At 44.5% G+C, this 21,370-nt stretch overlaps 1 protein-coding gene across 13 annotated transcripts in view; it reads right to left on the reverse strand.

The window, feature by feature from the left end:
• Nucleotides 1-21,370, reverse strand: part of MAGI1 (membrane associated guanylate kinase, WW and PDZ domain containing 1) — a 504,160-nt gene that overhangs the window by 142,208 nt on the left and 340,582 nt on the right. For all 13 annotated transcript variants that reach the window (XM_073644690.1, XM_073644692.1, XM_073644696.1 and 10 more), the window contains exon 3: nucleotides 2,475-2,594. In XM_073644690.1, the coding sequence (XP_073500791.1) occupies nucleotides 2,475-2,594 (120 nt within the window). The remainder of the gene's footprint in view (nucleotides 1-2,474; nucleotides 2,595-21,370) is intronic.

Genomic DNA, 21,370 nt, shown 5'->3' on the forward strand with positions numbered 1-21,370 from the left:
CCCCATATGGCCTGACTCAAGCACAATCCACGACTCGGGTAGTAGTATAGACAGTAGTACGGTTAGAATGGAATTTAGGGGTCGTTGTGGCACGATGTGAAGCTCCTACTACATAAAGCTGCCAATGTTGTTTCTCAGCATTGCTTTATGGCTTCCATAGCAGATACCCTTGTTTAGCCTGGACAATTAGGCAAGGTTTTATGAGGACACATCGTTCATTTTGTGAAATTTCAGCCTGTAATTTTGAAATCACATTAGAACAAATTACAAGAGTTTGCAAATGGTTTAATTATCTTGTAAGCAGGTCTGCCGACACATTTTCCAATGAATCATTCTATAAGAAAATTGTAAAATGGATGGTTTATATCGCAACGGACGCGACCCAGCAGATGTGAACTGCAAACAGTGCAAGCAGATGGAGGCTCAGGGACATGGAGAAAAACAAGCTTTACCACTGGTTATAGAAGTCACATTGCTTTATCCTTACAACTGGTGACACCTTTATTTTTTGGGGGTTTATTTCAAAGGTTAGTTCAATTTGTAGGGTGAAATCTGTGTTGTATCTGGAGCAGAACCCAAAATAAAATTTGTATTCAACACATTTATATTCTTGCAGGGTAATTGTGAAGAAACTGCAAGATGGCAGAAACAGTCGGCTTAAAAAGATATGGACATATTTATTTTCTTAAAAGCATGTGTATTTTTTTTGCAAAATCATTTTTGCAATTGGGTTTCATTAAAAATTTTGCACATAACCTCAATGTTGTACAGTTTATTGCCGGCTGCAGAATGAGTTAATTGAGAATCCGTCAGGGAGAGTTTAAATCCTTTATCTGTCTTTTTCTGAGATTTTCGGTGCTGATTTATGACCATAGACCACAATAAACTTAAGCTGAACTTTGTGTTCACAAGTCAGCTCCTTGCAACTGATTTATGAATAGAATGTTCTGCTAAACTTTGATGTGGTCATACATCAACACACAGGAGCTCAGAACCAAGAAGACAAATAAAAGAGTTATATCTCTCCAGTAAAAAAGTCAGCTCCTAACAACTGATTTATGAATAAAAAGTTCTACTAAACTTTGATGTGGTCATACATCCATACATCAACACAGAGGAGCTCAGATACAAAAAGACAAATAAAAGAGTTATAACTCTCCAGTCAAAAGTCAGCTCCTAAAAACTGATTTATGAATAGAATGTTCTGCTAAATTTTGATGTGGTCATAAATCAACACAGAGGAGCTCAGAACCAAAAGACAAATATAAGCTATAACTCTTCAGACAAAAGTCAGCTCCTAACAACTGATTTATGAATAGAAAGGTCTGCTAAACTTTGATGTGGTCATAAATCAAAACAGAGGAGCTCAGAAACAAAAAGACAAATGAAACTCTCCGGTCAAAAAGACCTCACAGATGGATTCTTAGTTAAAAGGGTATTAGTTTAGAAGTAATCCCCTATCTGTTGGATAAGGGATAATTTCCCGATCGCTGGGGATCTGACTGCTAGGACCCCCACCGATCCCGAGAACCATGTGAATGGAGCAGTGGTCGATTTTACATGAGATCCAAAAGAATAATGTAATCTGCGTTGAATTGTGCAGATTTGCCACGTAAAATATTTCCTGTGGAATCGGTAAAGAAAAAAAATGTTTTTGAAATCTATGGATTGATAGATAATCTTATATCTACCATTCTAGTGAGGATTTCTAGCAGATTTTTACTAACCCATTGAAGTCATAAGGGAAAATTCACATATCAAATCTGTGGCAGACATTTGACGGGATGAAACACTTGTACTATGCAGAAAAATTCGAAAGCGTGTGGACAAAACCTGTAAAATCGAATTCACTTGCCTACGACTATGATATACCATTGATTTTACCTGTAAAGACCCACAGGTAAAATCCACAGTAATTTTAGTATATGTGAATCAACCCTAAGGAAGATCATTTGAGATAAATACTTAAAATCCCTGAGCTCCCCTGATTCTGACGCTCTTTTCCATTTTGCACTGCCTTGCTCCATTGCAGAGATATTTACATTTGTTGCTTCTGGAGCGCAATATGTGAAATCTCTGCTCTACGGTCCACCTGTGAGTTTCTTCAGAGTCTTCTCTGGGGTTTACGCTTTCACCACTACCCCCCAGACGCTGCCAATCACAGCTCAGCAGCATCTCAGACTGAAAGACTCCTAGATCAGCTACTGAGCTGTGATTGGCAGAGTCTTAGAAGGATGAGTGAAAGCAAACGCCCCAAAAGAAGACTCCGAAGAAACACCCAGATGCACTATAAGCAGAGATTTCACATACTGCACTCCAAAAGTAGCAAAGGTGAATATCTCTGCAATGGAGCGACACAGCTCAAAACGGAAAAAAGTGGCAGAATCAGGAGATCTCAGAGATTTTTTTATGAGGAATTTAACCATTTTTTTTTTCAACAAGTGACAGGTGTTCTTTAATTTCTCTGATCAAACCTTCATATGTCCCAACTTCAAGTAGAGTTCCACTCTGTTCCAGTGCCAAAAACTCCTGAACGGTCAGAAATCTGTAGTCCACACCAGGGACTTCTCCTTCTCTAGGTGGACGTGTTGTGCCTAGAACCAGAAGAGAAAATTATGTTAAAACAGAAATGTAATCAGATTTTATCTGGAGTGAAGCATAAATAAGCGAAAACGAAATAATTGGTCAATTACAAAAACACGAGTTTCTTCATTATGACGTGGGATTCAGTAGAGGTTTGCTGCCACTTGAAGATGCAGAAGAACTAGACCAAGACACCACCACATTAAGAAACTTTAAAAGTGGCCATAGATGGGAGCTTCAAGCTACATTTAGTCCAAAAAAGAAACTTCATGATGTCCAGTGGATCAATTCACATTTCAAGTGGGAAAGTGTCTACTGAAAATTTTAACCGCAGAACAGTCTTGCCACTGGAACCCTTAACAGACCTCGTCCTACTGTGAGACTGAGGACTCAGATGATCTAACATCTGGTCCATGACACGCAACCACAGGGAGGGGACAATGACACCAGCTGTCAGCTCCAGACAACACTCAGTAGCAAGATTGCCCTCAGCAAGAGAAAACCAACTCTGGCCCTTTGCCACATAATATTTGGATTAAAGAGCAAATGATTACAAGTGTAACACCGTCAGACAGTCATCAAGGACATTCCAAAGGCTTGGATACAAAATATCTCACATAGGTTCAAGGCAGAAATGAAATCCATTCCTGATACTTCACCTAGGACCTCTGTACACTGAAGTCATGAGCCAGTACTACTTTTCCATCACAGAAAATCGGAGAGTAGTACTGGCAACGAGTAGAAAAAAGGCCTGGAAATGAACTGATATTGTACCATGGGATTGAATATTTTGGCTGAATAGTCTATTCATTCATTACATGGTGGATACAATGAAGGAGGTGCCATAGATAATTAGAAAGATAATGATACACCACTGTTTTGGGATAAACAATACTGAAAGATAAGTTGGATAGGTGGAACAGATACTAGATTAGCAAATACACTCCCTGACAGAAGTTATGTCGCTTATCCATGTTATGTAAATAAAAGCTTATAACCTGACGTTAAAATTCATCCATTGGTTTTATAAATTACTCTTTTGAAAGCTGAAACCCTCCCAAATTTGGTTTCGATTAAGAAAATAAATTGGCATCAGTGCTGAAATATTGATCATTTAATGAACACAGAATGGTCAGATTTTGGCAAGACAAAAGTTTTGTCGCCTGGTCATATAATGCACCCAATCCTAGTTTACATCCTCACCAGTGCTCAGTAAATGATCGGTTAATTAGTGGATGTGTATAAAAAGAAACCCAGCACCCCAGACCTTCACTTGAACTGCAACTTGAGCTCTGACAACATGCCAAAAATCAACCCTGCGACCAAAGCCTTGATTATCAAGAGGCTGAAGACCAGATCCACTGCAGAGGTGGCTGGCACCTTTAATGTGTCTCAGCGTCAAGTACAAAGAATTAAAAAATGATTTGAAGAGACTGGAGATGTGTTTGACAAGCCCAGGTCCGGCAGACCCCACAAGACAACTGCTCAGGAGGAAAGTTTGTTGGTTAGAAAATCAAAAGCAAAGCCCCTCTTCCACTGCAGCAGAGCTCCAACAGGCCTGGTCACCTCAAGTCCCTGTGTCTAGAACAGTTTGTAGAATTCTGTCTCAAAATGGCCTCCATGGTCGAATCAGTGCCCAGAAGCCAACACTAAACAAAAGGCAAATAAAAAACCGTGTGGCATTTGCAAAGTCCCTCAGCCTGCTAAACAGATGGACGCTGGAAAAGTGGCAGAAGGTGGATTTCTCTGATGAATCTTCAGTAGAATTACACCACAGCCACCGCAAATACTGCAGGAGACCTACCGGAGGCCGTATGGATCCAAAATACACCCAGAAAACAGTTAAATTTGGTAGTGGAAAGATCATGGTCTGGAGTTACATTCAGTATGGGGGTGTGTGAAACATTTGCAAGGTGGAAGGCAATATCAATAGACTAAAATATCAAGAAGTATTAGCTACCTCTTACATTCTAAATCATAAAAGGGGTCAAATTCTGCAGCAGGATGGTGCTCCATCTCATCCATCCATCTCTACAACAAAGTTCCTCCAGGCAAAAAAGATCAAGGTGCTGAAGGACTGGCCAGCCCAGTCACCAGACATGAACATCATTGAGCATGTTTGGGGTAGGATGAAAGAGGAACCTTGGAAGACAAAACCAAAGAATCTAGATGAACTCTGCGAGGCATGTAAGATTGCATTCTTTGCTAGTCCTGATGACTTCATTAATAAATTGTATGAATCTTTGTTGAACCGCATGGATGCAGTCCTTCAAGCTCATGGAAGTTACACAAAATATTAAATATGATTCTAATAGCATCACAACTTCATTCACCAATGTTATGCAACATATATTTGTATTTTAAGATAATTATTTGTTAGAATATCACATTACTTTCTGTGGGCGACAAAACTTTTGTCTTTCCAAAATCTGACCATTCTGTGTTCATTAAATGATCAATATTTCAGCATTGACAATTTATTTTCTTAACCGAAACCAAATTTGGGAGGGTTTCAGCTTTCAAAAGAGTAATTTATAAAACCAATGAATGAATGAATTTAACGTCCGGTTATAAGCTTTTATTTACATAACATGGAGAAGCGACATAACTTCTGTCAGGGAGTGTAGAACGATAGATAAAAAGGTAAAAGAAAGTCAGAGAGTGGGTGCAGATTCCAGACCCTCGAACAGCGACCTTACAAGTAGTAGGTGCAAAAAACAGCAGCACTTCAAACTGCAATGTGGGAAAAAGTGGGGTGCTTGTCACCCATATCAAACGCAATGTTTCAGCTCCCAAATTGCTACTTCGGAGTGCCAACGTTTATGTGTATCTAGATCGATAGATAGCTGTCACGCAAGGTGAAGGAAGAAACAAGTGTACAAAGACGGGAAGAGGGGGAAGGGAGCCCAACAACTAGGGAAAGGTGGAGAGGAGACCCCTAGGCAGATCTAATATCACCCTGACTACCCTATCATCCCTATATTGGTTCTGCACCTATCACCGGAAACCTAATTCCTGAATGTCCCTAGAGCTAGGCCCTAGGTAGGGAGGGGACGGGGTGAACACTAGTCAGGTCCCACTGTAACTAAAGACAACAAGGTAAACAAACAAAGGTGATACACTTAGCTTGAGAAGACACCAGAGAGATAACACCAACTGTCCTCCAAGTGAAGTCCAAGAAGAAACTAGCCGACTAATAGTACTCCAGGCATGGACAGAGGAACATAGAACTATCACCGGTGACTCTCTGAAGACACAGAGTTTTTAACTACCAAGCAAGGGTGTGTCAATTAGCAGCAAAAGGTGGAGGTCGCTGCTGGGTCCTAAAGGAAGAAGGATATAACTACACTACAGAGATGAGAGGATCAAGAAGGCGTCTGCAATGCCAAGCGCAGTGACCTTCTACAGCCGGATCCAGAGCGACTGTCACACTTCATACACCCGTGAAAATAGCAAGATAATTCATGCATAGATCGATAAACAAATAGAACATGAGATAGATAGAACAAGCTCACTTACGCTTGAGACGAAATGTTGTCATCTGTTCACATGGTCTAATAAAGACACCAGTTTTTGCATGGAATTGTCTATTGAGTGTTGCCCACTTTTCTTGCTTTTTTATGTACCATAGGTTGGTGAGTTGCTACCTGTGGGCTGGCACCTATGCCTGCACCTTTTATTTTTCAGGAGATAGATGGATAGAACAATACATAGAACGACACATGATAGATAGATAAATGGATATAGATATGAATAGATACTGTAGATAGATAGAGATAGATAGAATAACACAACTCTAGAATGATAAATAAACATATATATACATAGATAGAACAATAGATTTAAAATAAATAGACAGATATGAGATAATTAGAATGGAGACAGAAGATAGATAGATAGATAGGACTTTATTCCTCCCTATTACAGACATATGCAACGTGATATATAGATGGATAGAAGGCTAGATGATAGATAATAGATAGATAGATAGATAATAGATAGATAGATAGATCTTTCCCATAACTATTGTGAGATTACACATATCAGCTATTTGAAACCAAGAAATAATTGCTAATAATCCATAATAACGCTGGGACAAGGGCGCATTCTTTCTTTGGGGAGAAATTGGCAGGATAATTGGGTGGTGACCCACGCAGGTCTCCTTAGAGCAAGAAAGGCGTAGACAACTCATCTCCACAGCACAGACAGATCTACAGCCGCCCACAACCCTGACAGTGAGCGTTAAATATTTATTGTCTGGTAGGAGGATGTAAATCATTTTAATTGAAATAATAATATTAATAGGCGCAAGTGTTCAGCTTTATAACATATAATTACGGAGGTGGCAAACAGAGCAATATGCTGAGAAAATGCTTTTAAGATTTCGGCTGGCTTCAAAATTATGCTGAAAACAGAGATAGACAGATGTAGCAGAGCTGAATTAGTCATGTGACTCCTGGTTCTTCTGGGCAAGTTTGCTTTGCACCTCCCCTGGAAATGGCACATGTGATTGCCTGAGAAACTGAGCTCTGCTGCATCTGCGGTGGGCATTACCCATATAGTCCCTATATATTGTTAAATGGGTCATCTCATAAGGGCAACCCCCTCTTATATGTACTTTTGGGTCATAGAAGGGAGCACCCTATTCCAAATCCTGAGCACCCTTCTCTGCAAATTGGCTAGTCTAGGCATCCACACATTACATAGTGGCCCGTCACCCACTATAGTTATGCCAAGGGACCCCAGAGAATAGGGGACCCAAAATATCTCTTTCAACCTCATGGGAAAACCAACACTATTAAAGAAAAGCGACAGTATAGGGCTCTGTTGGAGATTATGCATGGGAACCCAGACTTAAGTGTAATGTTACATTTCTCCTTCAGGGGCCGCTGCTGCAAAAATGTTTGATCAGACACAGCTGATTGCTGAGGATTTTTAATCCCAGATCCTCAGCAATCATCTGATCCACAGGCTTTTTATTAACTAGATGGTGGCCCGATTCTAACGCATCGGGTATTCTAGAATATGTATGCGGCCGACCGGGCGCAATCTGCAGAACGTTGTTTAAATTTGGCGCCAAAATCGCCGATTGGTCGCAGCCGGCAACCGCGACTAAGCAGCAAAACGGTGTTTAAATTTGGCGGCAATATCGGTGATTGGTCACGGGTGGCGGCCGCGACCAATCAGCGAACTGTGTTAGTGAAGACCGGAGAGCTTGTTTAAATTTGGCGATAAAATCGACCAATCAGCAGAGCGTTGTTTAAATTTGGCGGCAATCTCGCTGATTGGTCTCGGCCGGCCGGCAGCCGGGACCAATGAGCAGATCGGTGTTTAAATTTGGCGCCAAAATCGTTGATTGGTAGCAGTCGCCGGCGGCCGCGACCAATCAGTAGAGCGTTGTTTAAGTTTGGCGCCAATCAGCAGAGCGGTGTTTAAATTTAGCGCCAATCTCGCTTATTGGTCGCGGCCGGCCATCGCGACCAATCAGCAGAGCGGCGTTTAAATTTGCCGCCCATCTCGCTGATTGGTCGCGGTGGCCAGCGGCGATTAATCAGCAGAGCGGCGTTTAAATTTGCCGCCCATCTCGCTGATTGGTCGCGGCCGGCCACCGCGACCAATCAGCGTCGTATTAGTGTGGGCCCGGGAGCGGCGCTGCTTGTGCGGCTCCGTATTAGCGAGGACCGGGGAGCGGCGCTGCCTGTGCGGCTCCTTCTGCTGCGAGAAGCCGGGAGATGAGCGGCTGCTCGCAGCAGAAGCATCCCGACCGGCGGCGCCGCTCCCCAGTCCTCCGTTCACACTTGCTGTCGGGAGATCAGCGGGCCAAGCCGCTGATCTTCCGACGTTAACCGCATGGAGGTCAGCGGCGCCGGTCGGGGTATTGGGCTGCTAGCGTCACTCATCTCCCCGCTGCATCGCCGCTGACCTCCGTCCGCCAGATGAGCCGCTAACGGCCGCCATCTTTTTTCAGAAATCCCGCGGAGCTGATTGGCCGCTGCCGGACCAATGAGCGACGCAGGATTTCCAGGACAGACAGACAGAAAGACAGACAAGACGATTATATATATATAGATATTTAACAGCCTTCGGCTCGATTCCGAGCTATGGCAACTTGATGTGTAGGAACATCACCAGGGTCTTCTCTGCCGTTATCTTGATAGCATCGAGTCATTGGGTTGCTGGTCTTCCTCTTCGCCTTGTTCCTTCTATTCTTCCCACCATGATGTCCTTCTCCGGTGATTGCTCTCTTCGTATGATGTGTCCAAAGTAGGCAAGTCGTAGCTTGGTGATCCTTGCTTCCAGTGACATGTCTGGCTTGATTTGTTCCAAAATGTATTTATTGTTCTTCTTGCCATCCATGGTATTGATAACATCCTTCTCTAGCACCACATTTCGAAGGCGTCAATTCTTCTTCTGTCTTGTTTCTTCATCGTCCAGGTTTCGCATCCGTATGTTACCAAAGACAAGACCAAACCATGTCTTCGTCACCAGGGAAATGTTCCTCAATTTAAGACCTTGTCCAGTGACTTCATCGTTGATTTGCCCATGGCTATTCTCCTATTGACTTCCAGTGTCATCGCTGCATCTGGAGTTCTCATTGATCCGAGTAGGTTGAAGCACTTTACAACTTCCAGTTCGTCATTGTCCATCTGAAATGTGTCCCGGTTGTACCTGGTAGTAGTCCACATCTTTGTCTTCTTTGTGTTGAGTAGCAGTCCCAAGTTTGAGTTTTCCATCTTGACACTCCGTAAAAAGTCCTTCATTCCATCTACGATTGTTGCCATCAATGTTGTATCATCTGCGTATTTAAGATTGTTGATGACTAGTCAAGCAATTTTGATTTCTTCTTCTTTTTCGGCAAGTCAGGCTAAGGGGTTGACTGGATGACTGATTGTATGGCAAGCTGTGGACATCGCTATTCCATGCTGGGTTATGGCTACACACAGGGGTCTTGTATCAGTGCCCTATCATTACAGTGCAGCCATCTTATCTATGCCTTTGTACCCATTATCTGATAAAATGTCAGGATAGGAATTCTCTAGATAATTGCCTTGGATGTGAACAAATATTTAAAGCAGCATTGGAAAGAGGCAGAAGAGACAGGGTGGGTGGGGAGGTGTGAAGCCAGCCTTCCCCCACTGTCTCCTGAATAAAGTGACAAGCTGTTTGCTGGACACACGCTCAGCAGATGGCAAAATCAAAGGGTTTTTCTAAGCCCGTCTGGATGTGTACAATGATTACAAACCTCACTTGAAACAAAACCCACAATGTTTGCTTTCTAAAAAGGAGCAAAGCAAATACACTTTGCATAAAAAAAAAAGTGTTCGAGTAGTTAAAATACCGATTCATATAATCACGGCTGAATTGTTAAATGGAGATTGTATGTCAAGTCTAAAAATAGGGATAAAAGTCATAAATAATGGAAATAATGCAAAAGGGGAACTCTATCTCCATATATTGTCTGTTCCATCAAATAGAAAAGTCGCCACTACACCGTTCAACCAGACAATGGCCATGCGATTATCAGTGCGGTTTCCAGTTTATATCGGTGGTGCTCTGTAAAAAAGTTGTAATTTTCCAAGTAGTTTGCAAATGGGGAAACTGAAACGCGTCACTTGCCAATCTCCAGACAGAACTTCTTTTATTGATTTATAAATTAGTGCTTCGGATGATGCGTCAGAGGTGACGGGAAATGGCCAAAAAGTAAAGGAGAACCCGCTCCAAAGCCTTAATTTATGTCCGTCCTCCTGACGCAGTTTATCTCTAGGGAGAAGGATCGAGCATTAAAAACCCAACATGACTGATCCTTCTCTCCCCCAACATCATATGTCGGGAAAGTCGTGAGCCTACCATACACATTACTGCTGGCCAATCCTTCCTATATCGGTGTGTTTGGTCAGCTCTAGTCTAAACTGTATGGACGCCTTTACTGCCAGGTTTCCCCACAGATTATGATTGATTAAGGCTGGCCATGCACATTAGATGGCTGTTGGCCAAAAGATCGTTTGAGTGAGACGACTCTCCCATACACAGGAGCGCTCATTTGGTCAGATACGCCTGTGTTCTCTATGAAAATGCTTCCGAATGACAAGTCAGACATCGGCTTATCTCAAGGAGAACAACGTGATCTGCAGTCCGAAATCAGACATGCCCGACTGACATCTCTCCCAACCATCATATGGCTGATGCCCCATACACATTAGACCATTGGCCAATCCCATCAATATTGACAGGTTTGGCACACATAAGTCTAATGTGTATGGCCAACTAAATGTCTCTCTACGATCTAATTATTATCATGGGACTCCTCTTACTACTAGCAATTGTCCAAGACTCTTTGCAAAGTTGCAAATGGAGCAAAACATTTGTTGAATACACCCCCTTGAAAAAAATCACTAAGCATTGAGTACAAATTTTCCACAGCAATTAATGCTCCCTTCCCCCCCACACAACAGTAAATAGCAAACGATTTCTCCTTGCCTACATGGACAACTTCCACAGTCAAGAAAGAAACCAAAAACTATCATGGTTACAAAGTTTGCATCATGCGTAAACATAACAGAAAAATTTGCAAAATTGTTCCTTATGGTCTATGTGTTGACTGCATTGTCCCATCCAGGTAAAATTGTTATTTACATAATGCAACTTATGTTCTATGTTCTATGCCCTCTAATAATAACCTCGTTGCTGCAGTAAGCCGCAGCAGTCTGTACCGATCCACGGTTTACTCTTGCACAAGAGATCACGGTAGACTATAGACAGAACGCTGGTCAGGTTTTTCGCTTTCAATGTAATTATGTTTACTCTTCCAATTAAAATTCCCACAGGTTTGCTGACAAGCTTCATAACATCTAATCTCTACATGTTGTTTATATATATTTAGGTATTAGTTACCCCTCCGCGGAGACTGAGGAGTATTAATTGATTGTACACTGTCAGCCCGAGTTACGGTCTTTTTTTTTCTTATTAATAAGCAGATTCGTGATTTTTGACAGTTTTTTTCCCAGTTAACACCTTCCAAGCTACCAGCAGATATAGTCAAAAACTTTGGGACTGATGGTCTACTTTGCTAGAGGAGAAGAGACCAAAGTTGGGCACGCTTTTGGAGCCCATTAGGCTGTTTGACTTTTTTAGTGACCGGGTATTAAACATTTCTCCAGAAACTATTCCAGCCACCAGCAACTTTGTACACACATTGACCACTGGTTCTCGGGAGCTGTCCAGAACTGGTGGCATTTGCACCACCATGTGATAAGGTAGCACTATTATTTGATGTGGCCCACAGGCCATTATAACATTACCATACAGAATATTTGTGGTGTTTGGACATTTGGGGATAAGGGCTCGTTAACACGTATAATCAGTTTGTGAGCTGTCCATGTGCACAACGGACCACACATGGATCCATTAAAGCCAGTGTGATGGTGCATGTGACCAATTGTTCAAGAAAACCAATGGTTTGCATGGAAAAAAATCACAGCACGCATGCCTTTGGTCCATCTTGCGCAATGTAAAGGCAACAATATGGAGAAGCAAATGGAGCTAAACAAGGAACCAGTCACATCTGCAACTTGAAGTTGAGACTGGCCCGACTTCCAAAAAGTCCATCTGATCTTGCCCCAAGGGTAGAGGTAGAGGTGCGGCTATGGCCAATTGGCAGATATTTTTGTGTCACATCCAAGGGGCCATTGGTCCACCATGAGACGCAGAGCTTTAATTGAACTGCCACCACTCCATCTTGCTGTACCCTAAAATAGTTGAATCCCAAATTTTCCTGTAGGCTCAGTGTTGGATGTAGATTCTTCATGTTCACCAGACAATATTACTTAGAGAGCCCACCTTCTATTTTTGAGCCAATAATTGGCAGAACCTCGGCTCGCTGAAGAACACTATTATGGGCCAGGATTATTGTGTGTGAATCATTGCTTGTACTAATTAGTGAAATTGTTGAAAGGACTGCTTAAATCTCATAATTACTTAGTCACTTAGCCACAATCCTCTCTACCGGTTGAAGTGTAGAGTGGGCCAAATACATTACACCTGACCCATACACATAGAAGCCGGCCACGCACATAGGAAGGAGCCGGCCACGCACATAGGAAGGAGCCGGCCACGCACATAGGAAGGAGCCGGCCACGCACATAGGAAAGAGCCGGCCACGCACATAGGAAAGAGCCGGCCACGCACATAGGAAAGAGCCGGCCACGCACATAGGAAGGAGCCGGCCACGCACATAGGAAAGAGCCGGCCACGCACATAGGAAAGAGCCGGTCACGCACATAGGAAAGAGCCGGCCACGCACATAGGAAGGAGCCGGCCACGCACATAGGAAGGAGCCGGCCACGCACATAGGAAGGAGCCGGCCACGCACATAGGAAGGAGCCGGCCACGCACATAGGAAGGAGCCGGCCATGGACATAGAAGCCGGCCATGCACATAGGAGCCACCCATGCACATAGGAGCAGGCCATACATATTGGAGCCGGCCATGCACATAGGAGCAGGCCATACATATTGGAGCCGCCCATGCACATATGAGCCGCCCATGCACATAGGAGCAGGCCATACATATTGGAGCCGCCCATGCACATATGAGCCGCCCATGCACATAGGAGCAGGCCATACATATTGGAGCCGCCCATGCACATAGGAGCCGCCCATGCACATAGGAGCCACCCATGCACATAGGAGCCACCCATGCACATAGGAGCAGGCCATACATATTGGAGCCAGCCATGCACATAGGAGCAGGCCATACATATTGGAGCCAGCCATGCACATTAGAATTTGAGCCGGCCATGCACATAGGAGCCGTCCATGCACATTGCAGCCAGCCATACACATTAAAGTTAGTTCGACTCTTCGGCTGAGAGTTCCCATGTTCTCTATGAGTGATCTCCAGCCAGAATAATCTGGCAGTGACTGATCTCTGAGCCAAACAAAAGGATTATCCCTTGAAATTAAACAGACTGGATCCTTCTCTCTCACGGCATCATTTATCTTCAGGTGAGAGTCAGAAGCCACCATGCACATTAGTTGGTTGGCTGATTCCTCCGAAATCAGAGAATTTGGCGGACTTTAATCTAATGTGTAAGAGGGCCTTTGAAGTGATCCTTGATTAGGTGTAAACACAATGATTCAGACTTCAACTTTGTATCACAGTTTATAGCACAAAGCTGCAGTGTGCAACCATTCATACTTCTGTATACAAAACCTAGAAAATATGGTTTAGGTTTAGAGCAACAAGAGGTCACACTAACATACAATGAAGCCATCGGATATATTCAAAGATATTCTACACATTAGCTCCACACTCTTTCTATGAAGTGATCTTTTACGTTACAGGGTAAAAAAGAAATGTGTCATAACAAACAAAGAAGCAAGGTCAGACTATCGCAGCAACACAACAGACAAATACATCAAGTAATGTTTTAACACGTGCAGAAATTATTCCTAGTTGTACCAAATAATAAAAAAAAAGTCGCCTTTTGTTGGAAACCTGAAAAGAAAACCTGCACTACCTATGGGGAGTGCCACACAAATACTTATGATACCACTTTTTCAGCAAGCAAAAAGCTGTCACAATTAGCACCACTCTCGTAAGTGTAAGGATTGGGTTATTGGAGGTCGGTGCCTGCTGATTCTCCTTTGAAAAATATTAAAAACTAATAAATGTGTCCTTCCTTAACTTTCATCTTAGCTCAAGATATCCTGAGAAGAGTGGTGCGAGAGGACTAGCTTTAAAAAACATAATGTTCTTTTGTAAGGTGTTGTTTATGCTATAGGTGTCTACATGAAAAATTATGTAATTTGTATTGTGAAAAATTGAAGTCCTTGAAATTTGATACATGAAGACCTTCCAAGGTTAACCTCAAATGGACAGATGTCTTGCTAACAACAATAGTCAGTGACATATCTGGCGTAAAGTTGCCCAGATACATTGGATGAACACAGGTGAAATAGGAGTTATTTTTAATATTTTGGCCAATCAAAATGTCTGCCAAAAACATGACTGGCCAATTTGGACATTTTGGGTGATTGTTGACTGACACTATATGTGTTTCGCGTGATCAAATGATTGTCACTTTTTCAAACTTGTCCCTGATCTGCTAGTTCAGCTTGGCATGTGGAAGGTCGGATTGTTCATTTTATGCACGATTGATCAACATTGAGGTGGTTATGTTATTCCCCCAAAAAATCAAGTTATTTTTCTAAGAATAGGGAATAACTTGCAGATGTTTGGGGTCTGACTGCTGGGACCCCCTGGGATCCTGAGATAGGGGCTTTGCAACCCTGAGAATGGGACCTTGCAACCCCATCCTGCATGGAACATGCACACCTACGCTCCATTCAAGATGGGGCTGCAGATCTCAGGAACACTGGAGGTCCCAGCTGTCGGATCCCCAGCAGTCAGCAATCTCCTATCCAATGTAAAGGGATAACTTGATTTTTGGGGAATAATCTTTTAAGCCAACGTGTATGGCACGCTTTAAGGCCACCATACACACTAGACTTGTGTCGACATCGACAGGTTCAACCAAGGGTCTAATGCGTTTGGGAGCATCCGCTGACTAATGGTCGGGAGTGATGTAGCATGCCCATGTCCTATTTCGGACTGACGATCACATTGTTCTTCCAGAAATTAGCCGCCCCACCGGCCATTATGACAGTCGTGGTCTTTTTCACAGACAGCATAGAAGAGCTCAACAGAGCAAGCGCCCAACCGAGCGAGAGCCCTTGAATATGGGGGACAGTCAGCTGATATGGCTATTGGCCAAATGATGATATGGCTGTTGGCCAAATGATGATATGGCTGTTGGCCAAATGATGCTTCGGCCGACAACCATCTAATGTGTATGGCCAGCTTAACTATATCATGAATCTCTTAGGTTTGGTTATGTGAAGTGACCATAATCTTTCCAACAAAAGAATTGCGATCGTTAGAGAAATTTGACAACATTTTGACCAATTCCCCACAAAACCAAAGCTCTTTTGACCATACGAAGGGCTCAATAGCTTCATCATGCAATAATCACACTTCCGCTTTGGGCCAAGTGTTGCATGTAAAATACGTGTGAAGCACAAAGTTTTACACTAGGAAGACTAAAGTTGCCCGTTAAAGATCAAAAAGAGCAAAACTTCGTATTGAGCCTCTAAGTAAGAATGAGCTGAGAACATTTGTCCAAAAACATTAAACAGAACCTTGGTCATCATCTCATTCTACTTTTGCCTGTTGACAAGACGTTGAACTTTGACATAAGTTTTATGTTGGTTACTAAAGAAAGAATCACTGTTCTAAACAATTTTCTTTCAACAAATATAACAAAACATCTGACACATGTTATGGAGAAACCGTCAGATTTTTAGTCTGTTAACTTCAAGAAAGATAGAAATGTCCTAATGGAACCATGGGTGGTCAATTTCAGAAGTAAAAAACAGACTTGACTTTTATGTCAGCAAAATTGAAAAGTGCACTTCCCTCAACACTATCTGATTTGCACTGGGTGATCGGATCTACAAAAGAGAAGCTTGAAATGTTAGCTGTCATGACAGTAACAGACAAGATGACCTGACCTCTATCTCTGCAGGGCAATCCCGGTACAAAAATCAACTTAAAACTGTAGAAAGTCAGTAGCGATCCAACACTGCAAAGGACTTGAGAATAAAGGGTATTTCAAGATTATTTTGGAGACCAGCAAAATTTCAACTGCACAAACTAAAAAAGAAAAAGAAAAACAACAGGGGGCCAAGGCTGACTCCAGGTATATTTGGACCATCGGATGACTGAAACTTGGCCCCTATCTACCGCGCCTATTGTTTGACTACCACAGAGCATTTTTATCCAAAGCGACTAAAGCCCCCGTCTCACATAGCGAGATCGCTGCTGAGTCACGGTTTTGGTGACGCAACAGCGACCTCACCAGCGATGTCGCTATGTGTGACACTTTGCAGCGATCAGGCCCCTGCTGTGAGGTCGCTGATCGCTGCAGAATGTCCTGGACCTTGTTTTGGTCGTTGCTCTCCCGCTGGTCAGCACACATCGCTGTGTGTGACCAGCGGGAGCAGCGATCAGGCTGGTAACCATGATAAACATCGGGTTACTAGGGGCACACGCGCACTTAGTAACCCGCTGTTTATCATGGTTACGAGCCTGCTAAAGTGAGCGGTAACCTCTCGCTCACCCTATCCGAGTGGTAACCATGATAAACAGCGGGTTACTAGGTGCGCGTGTGCCCCAAGTAACCCGATGTTTATCATGGTTACCAGCCTGCTCCTGCTTCAGCAGGCTGGTAACCAGGAGCAGGACATCGTGGAAAGATTCTTTCCACGATGTCGCTGCTCCCCTGATCGTTGGTGAGCCTGCCTGTTTGACAGCTCACCAGCGACCACATAGCGACGCAGAAACGATCCCTGACAGGTCGTATGTTGTCGGGATCGTTGCAGCGTCGCTAAGTGTGACGGGGCCTTTAGGTCCTCAAATCTCAGTAGACCCTGAGTTGTGTTTGGTTTGCTTGGCGCCAGTCTCCAGACCATTACAAGTAGGAATAAGCTGTTAAATAATTGAAACTAAATATAACTTAAGGTGATCAACAATTCAAAACATTTGACCATATATAAGGGCCATGTCTTAAAACAGTGATGATGATTCTCCAAATTGGATCTCTACTGATCCTTAAAATGGACTGATTGGAGAGTGTTATAATAATAATAATCTTTATTTTTATATAGCGCCAACATATTCTGCAGCGCTTTACATACATTATTATCGCTGTCCCCATTGGGGCTCACAATCTAAATTCCCTATCAATATGTTTTTGGAGTGTGGGAAGAAACCGGAGAACCCGGAGGAAATCCACGTAAACATGGGGAGAACATACAAACGCCTTGCAGATGTTGTCCTTGGTGGGATTTGAACCCAGGACCCCAGCGCTGCAAAGCAACAGTGCTAACCACTGAGCCACCGTGCTGCCCGTGTTCTGCTATAAATGCATAACCACAGTGGCTGGAAGTTAAGGTAAGACTTGGCACCTTCTCTATCTCCCTTTCAGTTTTGATGGTGAGCAACCAAGAATGAGCAGCCTACTCTCCAATGGGACTCCCCTCTCTCCATAACATAGTGACCATATAAACATAGCCTGCTCTCCACTATCAGCCATGACATTCGATTGTCCAAGTTTAAGCTTCTGTGACATCTTCATCGGTGCCTGCCCCTCCTGTCTCTACTTTGTCAATGGGCGGTGCCACGCTCTAGTTCTGTGCCCTCTGGGATTAGTAGTTCCATCCTAGCTAGGAGACAGAGCTTTAACTTGTCAGTGTTTGATCCCTGCTTGGTGGCATAGCTGGGGCTGCAAGCTATTTAAGCTCCTGAAATCAGGGCCGGCTCCAGGTTTTTCTGGGCCCCGGGCGAAAGAGTCTCAGTGGGCCCCTTTAACACATACCACGATTCATGATGCAGAGATACGGCGGAGAAATATATATATATAGTACAATGCAAAGATTTCACTTCATGAGTGATATCTATTGTAAATTCCACAATAGCTCAGAAATCGGTGAATCGCTCCACACAGAATAGTGGCCCCCATATAAGGCTCCATACGGAATACTGGTCCCCATATAACGCCCATACGGAATACTGGCCCCCATATAACGCTTCATACGGAATACTGGCCCCAATATAAGGCCCCATACGGAATACTTGCCCCCATATAAGGCCCCATACGGAATACTGGCCCCCATATAAGACCCCATACGGAATACTGGCCCCCATATAAGACCCCATACGGAATACTGGCCCCCATATAAGGCCCCATACGGAATACTGGCCCCCATATAAGGCCCCATACGGAATACTGGCCCCCATATAAGACCCCATACGGAATACTGGCCCCCATATAAGACCCCATACGGAATACTGGCCCCCATATAAGACCCCATACGGAATACTGGCCCCCATATAAGGCCCCATACGGAATACTGACCCCCATATAAGGCTCCATGCGGAATACTGACCCCCATATAAGGCTCCATGCGGAATACTGACCCCCATATAAGGCTCCATGCGGAATACTGACCCCCATATAAGGCTCCATGCGGAATACTGACCCCCATATAAGGCTCCATGCGGAATACTGGCCCCCATATAAGGCTCCATACGGAATACTGGCCCCCATATAAGGCTCCATACGGAATACTGGCCCCCATATAAGGCCCCATATGGAATACTGGCCCCTATATAAGGCTCCATATGGAATACTGGCCCCCATATAAGGCTCCATAAGGAATACTGGCCCCCATATAAGGCTCCATACGGAATACTGGCCCCCATATAAGGCTCCATACGGAATACTGGCCCCCATATGGAATACTGGCCCCCATATAAGGCTCCATATGGAATACTGGCTTCCATATAAGGCTCCATACGGAATACTGGCCCCCATATAAGGCTCCATACAGAATACTGGCCCCCATATAACGCTCCATACAGGATACTGGCCCCCATATAACGCTCCATACAGGATACCGGTCCCCATATAATGCTGCATGCAGGCTGTTACCCCCCACATAATGCCCCATACAGGCTGTCCCCCCCTTATAATGCTCCATGCAGGCTGTTACCCCCCACATAATGCCCCATACAGGCCCCTCCCTTTTAATGCTCCATGCAGGCTGTTACCCCCCACATAATGCCCCATACAGGCTGCCCCCCCCTTATAATGCTCCATGCAGGCTGTTCCCCCCCACATAATGCCCCATACAGGCCCCCCCCTTTAATGCTCCATGCAGGCTGTTACCCGCCACATAATGCCCCATACAGGCTGCCCCCCCTCTTTATAATGCCCCATGCAGGCTGTCACCCCTCCTCTTTATACTGCCCCATGCAGGCTGTCACCCCTCCTCTTTATAATGCCCCATGCAGGCTGTCACCCCTCCTCTTTATAATGCCCCATGCAGGCTGTCACCCCTCCTCTTTATACTGCCCCATGCAGGCTGTCACCCCTCCTCTTTATAATGCCCCATGCAGGATGCCCCCCCTCTCTTTATAATGCCCCGTGCAGGCTGTTCCCCACCTTATAATGCCCCATGCAGGCTTGTCCCCACCTTATAATGCCCCATGCAGGCTGTCACCCCTCCTCATTATAATGCCCCAAGCAGGAATCCCCCCCTCTTTATAATGCCCCAAGCAGGAATCCCCCCCTCTTTATAATGCCCCATGCAGGCTGTTCCCCACCTTATAATGCCCCATGCAGGCTGTCACCCCTCCTCTTTATAATGCCCCATGCAGGCTGTCACCCCTCCTCTTTATAATGCCCCAAGCAGGAATCCCCCCCTCTTTATAATGCCCCATGCAGGCTGTTCCCCACCTTATAATGCCCCATGCAGGCTGTCACCCCTCCTCATTATAATGCCCCAAGCAGGAATCCCCCCCTCTTTATAATGCCCCATGCAGGATGCCCCCCTCCCCTCTTTATAATGCCCCATGCCTCCATACATTAAAAAAAAAAAAAAAAAAATCAAATACTCACCTCCCTTCTCCTCACCTGCTACCTGCTGCCCGCTGCCTGCTGCCCGCCGCTCGCTGCTCGGCTCCGAACTCCAGCGTTGTCGGCGTCTTCCCGCTCAGCGCTCCCTGTGACGGCTCAGGGGAGGGCGCGGTGTAAAGACGTCACCGCGCCCTCTGACCTGAGACGTCACAGGGAGCGCAGAGCAGGAAGACAGCTGATCTGCGGAGGCACGGGGAGAGGCAAGTATCGGGCTGCCGGGGCCCTGAGCAAGCGGCGGAGAAGGGCGGGCGCTGACACCGCTCTCCTCCGCCCATAGCCCAGCGGGGTGCGCGACCGCCAGTGGGCCCCTCTGCCTGCTCAGGGCCCCGGCATTTGCCCGGGTGCTGACGCCGGCCCTGCCTGAAATCCTGGAGTCCAATGCCAGTTATAATTTGACTAGCTTTAGTAAACTTCTGATTATCCTGCTTGTATTCCCTGTAAATATTCCTGATTTTGACTATGCCTTATTTTGTTGACTCCTCTGCTGCCTTATGATTTTGTCCCTGCACAGAAGACCTTTTTCTGATCCAGCTTCTGGACCATTCTCTTGCCTCTGCTTCGCTCCTCCAGACAGCAGTCCTTACGTAGAAGTGGACCCCATTGTAAGATGAGATCCCTCTACAGGGGTTAAAGGGTGAAGGCCTGGGTTCCTCTGGAATCTGCTAGAGTGGCTCATGCTTTTTTGAGAAGTGACAGATTTTTTCTTATGGGAATTAGCCACCCCTGTCCATAGCTTCTTGGCAGTTTAACTTAGCCAAAGTGATTAAGGATAATTTCCAATACTACAGACAAGCATGGTGGCTCAGTAGTTAGCGCTGTTTGGTGCTCTGGGGTCCTGGGTTTAAATTTGGCCAAAGCCAACATCTGCATGGAGTTCTTTTAATCTCCAAGTTTTTCTCATCTTGGAAACCCCTTTTATTTCAATGGACCTTGACCGTGCAAGCAAGACATTCTTAATTCATCTGGGATCAGGAGAGTCATGCGGTCTAACCCAAGTAAGTGGTGCATTTTATGCTACATGTCTTATCAACATGTCATAATACACACTTGTGGAAATACCCCTTAAACACCATCCTCAATGGATGATGTAAACTACCAAACAAACCCTCCAGATGGAGAACTGTTGAAATATGCCATGATCCATAGTTAATTACAATATACATTTTAATACTGAAAAGCCTTTTACCAGCCCAGTAGGAGTCTTGAATAAACTGCACAGCAAATTGTTATTTCTACTGAGGATATTTG

The sequence above is a fragment of the Phyllobates terribilis genome, unplaced genomic scaffold (genome assembly GCF_046119375.1).
Source record: "Phyllobates terribilis strain yellow unplaced genomic scaffold, ASM4611937v1 Scaffold_8__6_contigs__length_399053987, whole genome shotgun sequence".
Classification (NCBI taxonomy): domain Eukaryota; kingdom Metazoa; phylum Chordata; class Amphibia; order Anura; family Dendrobatidae; genus Phyllobates; species Phyllobates terribilis.